This window comes from Monopterus albus, unplaced genomic scaffold, assembly GCF_001952655.1.
Source record: "Monopterus albus unplaced genomic scaffold, M_albus_1.0 scaffold159.1, whole genome shotgun sequence".
Lineage (NCBI taxonomy): Eukaryota > Metazoa > Chordata > Actinopteri > Synbranchiformes > Synbranchidae > Monopterus > Monopterus albus.
This window is the reverse complement of record NW_018128039.1, coordinates 208,503-215,317: the sequence shown is the minus strand read 5'-3', so window position 1 is coordinate 215,317 and position 6,815 is coordinate 208,503. Positions and strand designations below refer to the sequence as shown.

The 6,815-nt window shown below is 39.2% G+C and overlaps 1 protein-coding gene across 3 annotated transcripts in view; it reads right to left on the bottom strand.

Annotated features, from left to right (window-relative positions):
• Positions 1 to 5,477: 5,477 nt before the first annotated feature.
• LOC109968706 (glucokinase-like) overlaps positions 5,478 to 6,815 on the bottom strand; it is a 17,319-nt gene continuing 15,981 nt past the window's right edge. For all 3 annotated transcript variants that reach the window (XM_020615181.1, XM_020615183.1, XM_020615182.1), the window contains exon 11: positions 5,478 to 6,376. In XM_020615181.1, the coding sequence (XP_020470837.1) occupies positions 6,187 to 6,376 (190 nt within the window). In that variant the 3' untranslated portion in view covers positions 5,478 to 6,186. The remainder of the gene's footprint in view (positions 6,377 to 6,815) is intronic.

The window sequence follows — 6,815 nt, the reverse complement described above, 5'->3', positions numbered from 1 at the left end:
TTTATGTTACAGATCAGGGTGGAGCTAATGTTAATACGCTGCTGGGTGGCGTTGAATTTCTGTCAAGCCTAAACTTATATTAACGCATCATTTATTTATTAGTTACATTTTGTAGTATTAAAAGAAATAATCAAAGTAGGCCTAAGCAGATAAATGTGATGCAGTAAAAAGTATATTCAATATGTGGCTCTGATAAAGGCCTATACAGTGGTGGAGTAAGAGTAGAAACTAGCAAAAAAAAAAAAAAAATGAAAATACTGAAGTTCAAGTGTGTTGCTGGTCAATAAGAAGAAAGGTTTGTGTAATAGTCTGATTGTAACCTTAACATCACAGCTCTAGATTTAGTAAAGGAAGGAAGTTTGCATTGCAGCTTTATTTTAGATCCCTTTCCACTGGAAAGCTCCTGGTACCCATGAGCTGAAGTCCAAGAGCTGTCCCTGGGGTAAAAGTCCTCAGGTGATGTGGATCTCCACCGCAGGGGCCAAAGCCCCGAGAAGATCAGACAAATTAACCTCCTGACATATCTGATCAGAAGTGTGACGATTTTAAAAATGTCACGTGTAAAGTGCTGGTGGAAACGCCAGTAGAGGAACTAAGTTCCGCAAAAGGTTCCTGTTCCCTGAGGAAAGCTGGGGGCTTTTGAATTTAATGTTACAGTGGTTTGTCTCAGTTCATCTATTTGTCTTTGTGTGTTAGAAATGTGACAGTAAATGCCTGGCCTATCACATCCCTGTTTTCTGTACTGCTGCCAGGAAATGCCTGCTCACAACTACTCCTGCAGTGGTGATGTTAAAAAGCTGAGACCACCATGGCTGAGCCAGGGGGTGCTCCTTTAAATACTTGTATTCTCCCTGAGCAGTCAGGCCTTTTAAACACTGGTGCAGGTGTGGCCAGAGGAGCAGACGCAACAGTCAGGGACTGATTTCTGTAGCTTTACGCCTTAAAACAAAAGCAGATCTTAAGAGGTTCCTGCTTTTCAACAGTCCCTCCTGTCTGTGTGCACACTGACAAGGTGGTTGGTGTGGTCCTATCTCCTGCCCACCTTGTTCCTCGATGTGTGCAAACTGGGACAGAGTAACAGAAGGCGTGCAGTTTGGGAAACAAGTACAAATTTCAAATCAATCATTAATAGTCACATTATTTATGCAGCATAATAAATGAATAAACAACTTTAAATGTTTTAGTATTAAATATACTGGCATTTCTAATTCCAACTGTCCCACAGCCATGGAGACATAACGGGGCCCCTGGCCACAAACGTAAAGGGACCCTCCACTCTCCAATACGCAGGCAAGACCCCCAGCTGACAGACTGGCAAAATTATTTTTGTTTGTTTTGAGTCTGTTTGTTGTCATTTTGTGTCTGACACATGAGGAATTTGACTCTGGTACATCTGCTCTCAATGTGTATGTACATATCCCCATGCAAGGGGCAAGTAAACAGTAAAGCAGCATAAGGCTAGTTTAACAAACTAAGCAGTATTAACAAGCAACAAACTAAGCAGTATAAACAGGCAGTAAACGATCCAGACAGACAATGGAATGATCACTGTGTGTATTTTTGGTCATTTTTTTGTCCTTTTGTGATTGTTTTCGTCATTTTTTTTGGTCATTTTGTGTCTGTGTTGATCTTTTTTGTCTATTTGCTGTCATGTCTGTTTGTGCTCATTTATTGACTGTGTATAAAGAAATATGTGAAATCATTTCATACATGGTTTTGGTCCCAGGGTCCTGGACCTGTGCCTGTGGTATCCATATAAAATCACCTAATAATGATGACTGCAGTTTAGATAGATAGATAGATACTTTATGGATCCTGAGAGAAGGTCAGGTTTTTGGTAGAAACAGCAATAATTAGCAAAATCACAGCACACCAAAATAAAGAAATGTATGAAAAGCTACTTAAAGCTTCAATAAGTTAACAATATAAGGACACTCTAATCAGACCTGGTGTTCCAGCTTTGTTTCACTCCACTAACTTTAACTGTCTGTGTGTACACCGGCACTGATGGCGACCTCACAGTGACAGAAACACTAATAACACACTGCAGCTTCCAGCTACAGTGTGTTATAGTGTGTTACTGACAGAATTCATAACTGCTAAACAGGGTCCTAGCCACACCAGTGCTCATGTTCTGATGACATGTAAGTGCAGCTTCTCAGGCCTGACTGGGCAAACGACCATGAATGCAGACAGGACACACATCCTGCTGGGAATGTGTATAACCTGCTGTTGCCAGCCGTCTCCAGCAGGGGGAGGAAGCACGTGTCTGTTCAAACTTCCACAAGGTTGAAGTGAACTTCCTCCGGCCTCCAACACCACCTTCATGTAGTAGCAGGCCTCAGATCAGGCTTTATGCCTGTGGAAATCAGCAGTAATGCCTCCCGCCTCCTGCTGCATTGATTCTGTCACAGGTAAAATAAACATAGACTTGTGGGAAACAAAAGGAGCCATGTCAGCTGTTGTTAAGGTGGATTTCAGGCCGGTACATGGCAGTGAAACAAGTACTCAAATGCTTAAATAAAAGTAGTAACACGACACTGTAAGTAAAAGTCACAGTTGTACTTAAGTCAGAAGTACGGTCAACCAAATGATCTAAATATTTATTGTATTATTGGATTGTTATAATTAGTCATGTATAAATGTGTAAGCAGCATTTTAATATTGCAGCTGGCTGAAGTGGAGCTCACTGAAATACTCTATGTACTATTGAGTATTCAAACTTAATGGCACCTTATTTTGTAGTATACTCACATGTACTGTTTGTCAGCAAAGAACTCCAGCTGTCAAATCAATATAATCGGTATTTCCTTCTGAATTGTGTCAAAGTAGAAGCATGAAGTAGTAAAAAATTGGAAATACTCAAGTGAAGTACAAGTACCTGAAAGCTGAAAACACTCCCCTTTCACTTCATAGTTTCTCATTCATTCCTACTAAACCCTCAGTAAACACAATCCCCCGACTCGACTTCAGTTCAATAAAAGTACCAATATGATAAAAAATACTGCAGTGCAAGTATTAGTCCTACATTTAAAATATTACACAAGTTAAAGCAGTGAAGTATTATCAGCATAAGGTATTTACTGTCATGGTGGAAAGTTCCTCAACTACTGTAAGTACAATTTTGAACTATCTGTACTGAGTATTTCCATGTCCTGTTACTTCATACTGTGACTTCATGTCAGAGACAAACCGTGTACTTTTTACTGCACTACATGTATCTGATAACTTCAGTTACTTTCCAGAATCAGAAGAATCAAACCAAACCCAGTAGAATCATCAGACTCTATTGGTCCCAGTGGGAAATCCACCAGCTACCCAGTAGGATGGAAAGTACTTCACAGTATAAGTATATAAGGTAGTTAACATCAGCTCCACCTTTACCAGCTGCAGCATTAAAGTGATGGACACAGTATTAATGGAAGAATGGCTCTAAAAAACTGAGCTGTGTCTTAGGAAGGGAACTTTTTATTTGTAGTACTCTGTGTAGTATTTCTCCTCTAAAATGCCCAATTCTTCCTTTACTATTCCTACTTTTTTCCACTGTATCAACAGTACATTTAAGTGCCAGTAGTATTTTACTGGTACATGACCCATACCATTAAATAAATGACAAGTTCACATTCTGGCATCATGGACCAAGTCATTTTCTTTATAGACCACGTGTAAAAACAACAAATGGTGACCGAAGTGCTTTACAATCAGAAGAGCTCAATAAACAACTTGACAGTTATAAACAAACAGAACACAGGGGAAATAATAAAAAACTAAACATAAAAGAGAAAATAAGAAATGTAATAAAGGCATAAAACATCAGAATAAAACTCATTAAAGGGCTGAAGAATCTAGGTGGGTTCATCGGATACTGCTGGCTTGGCCTACTCACCGTCTCCTGAAATCTATATGCTTCCTGAAATCTATATGCTTCTAATTTGCAGCAGCTGGCTATTATTCTTCTAGGCATATCTCACCTGATGAGTGTGCTGAGGCATCAATAAATATAGATCAATAACAAACGGCCATACAGAGCCAAGCAGCCGGGAAGGCTCTTGACTTTCATCCCCAAACCACTGGGCTGCAGCAACACGGAAGTGAGAGACAGACAGGCTTCAGGCTGCAGCTCAGGTTTGTCCTCTGTGCATCAGCGAGTGCTGCAGCGACATGGCAGCACAGGCTTCACCACAAACACCATGTACTGCAACAGCTCCACTCAAATGACCTGTCTGTCTGCTGTTTATACCAGTAACCATGAATGGATCACTGAATGGGCCTACTGGGCACAGGCCCAGGGGCCTGAGGGACCCTTGGGTCAGAGGACTGTGAGAGAAAGTAAATTACCACAAAACAAGAAAACATAGATGCAAAACAGTGACAAAGGCTTAAAAATGCAATAAAAAGAGAACATGAAATCTTGAAAATCTTGGCTTAAAAACACTGGAAGTCATTCCCTGTCAATAATCAGTGTAAATTCAGATGATTGATGGAAAATAGATAAATGATGTGATGATGAAAATGTAATTTAAGAACAATCTAACGTGTAAATTAAATGAGCTTTTAAACAAACACTGGTCAGTCAAACCTTTATTCAGCATACAAAATCAATATATAACCTGCAAATTATTAGTTTCATTTATTAAATTTTGTGATGAGGTGACTCGTTTTCCTGTCAATCTGTTTCATTTACAGGAAATAATTTTAAATAAAAATTATTTTAACATCCATATGTAATTTTAGCTCCAGAGTGTAACTACATGTCAAATATTTATAAAAATATCACATTACAGTTTTTGTAACAAAGTGAAAAGGGAAACTTCAGTGGTTTTTTGTGAAAGAGCAATACTTATTAATACACAGTGGTGGAAAGTAACTAAGGACATATACTGAAGTACTCTACCGAGACAAAGTGCAGTTGCGTGGCACGTTTTTGGCTAGATCACACTTCTACTCTACTACAGTTCACAGACAAATACTGCACCTTTTACTGCACTACATACTTTGATCTTGTGTTAATTTGCAGTTTAATGTTAATAATACCAAACTGAGTAAAAAAATAAATGTATATATAAGTGTGGACATAAAAAATAGTAATAGAATTGATGAGTTTAAACATAAATATAAAGGTATGTGTCAATCAAGATATATGCAAGAACAGGTTTAACGATTAATCAGGTGTAATATTGTGGGTGTGGTGTAAGAATGTTAACACTATGTAATATTTTTACTTGTGTGATGTAGAAGATAATTATCAAAGTATGTAATTATGTAAGAATGTTAACAGTCTGTAATATTTTTTAGTATATCACTAGCGTGGTGTAGAACAAAATTTTCTATGTAGAGATACTGCTTGCAAACCAATGATGGTAAGATGATGTTATGGGGTAGGACTAGATAAGTCTAACTTCTTCCTACTCCGTTCAAGCATGTACTAGGTATAAGCAAATTGATAATGGATTAGCATTTGTTGGATATGTGTGAAATTATGTGTGTTGACATATCGACTGTCTTTACATGCTTGAAAGAATAAAATCAATCAATCAATCAATCAATGTGAGCCTCATGTTATTAGATTTATGTAACATAATAGCACATTTATGTTCTAGTTACTGGAAGTGAAGTATTACCTATTTAATATTTCTATAAAGTGATCAGGTGAAGTCTAAATCTGCACCTCCAGGATGTGGAGTAATGAAAACTAGCCACAGCTTTACCAGCTACAGCAGCAATGAACACATTCATACATTATTATTCAGAAATGTATTATTTTACTTGTAAAAGAGTACTTCTACATTGGTTCTTTCACTTCTTCCATCACTTTAACAAACCATTATGGTTGACTGAATGCAGTGTCATTGTTCAAGGTGGGGTTCGCTGTAAATGCCTGTCGTCACAGTTGGTTGTTTAGTTTATTGTGTACTTATTTTACCAAAAACCTTAAATTGCAAAGTGAATACTCATCTTGGATTTTGTAGTGAAGTAAAGCTTTGAATGCACTTCCAAGAGTACTTCTACACTGTGGTATTGCTACTTTTACTGAAGTAAAAAATCTGAGTACTTTATCTTCTGCACAGTTTTAGCAAAAGTAGCTGTATAAAAATATAGCAGTATTTAAAAGCTAAATTTGATTTTATGCTTCTTTGTGTTCACAGGCTAATCGTCTACTTGCTCTGCGCCCAAATGTCTCTACACTTATTTATCCTCCTCCTCATCCTCTTTACGGTCACTGTCACTGTCCTCTAACAGGTGGGACAGTGCCTGCCGCTGAGCCACAGCTGTTACCATGGCAGCGCCCTTCCCGCTGCCGTCCTCCGAGACGAGGAAGGTGATGCTACAGTTAGGGGCGAGGCGGTGCACCATCGCTTGGAGCTTGTCGCTGAAACTACAGGAGCGGGAGAGAAAAATGGAAGAGGGAGGGTGGGTGAGACAGAGAGAATGAAGAGATGGGAATGCGGTGAAAGAAACAAAAGGAAGAGGGCAACAGTGGAGGCAATGGAGGAGAAAGAGAAATGAAAGTCCAGTTGATTTTTTCAGTGTTTTTTAAAATCAACCATGAGGAAGTATTTTAAAGACCAAATGAACTCTCATGCAGTCTAGAATAATGCCAATGTGTTTCTTCATCCATCTATCCATCCATTTTCCTCCGCTTATCCGGGACCGGGTCGCGGGGGCAGCAGTCTAAGCAAAGATGCACAGACTTCCCTCTCCCTAGACACTTCCTCCAGCTCCTCCTGGGGAATGCCGGGAGACGTAGTCCCTCCAGCATGTCCTGGGTCTTCCCTGAGGGCTCCTCCTGGTGGGACATGCCCGGAACACCTCCC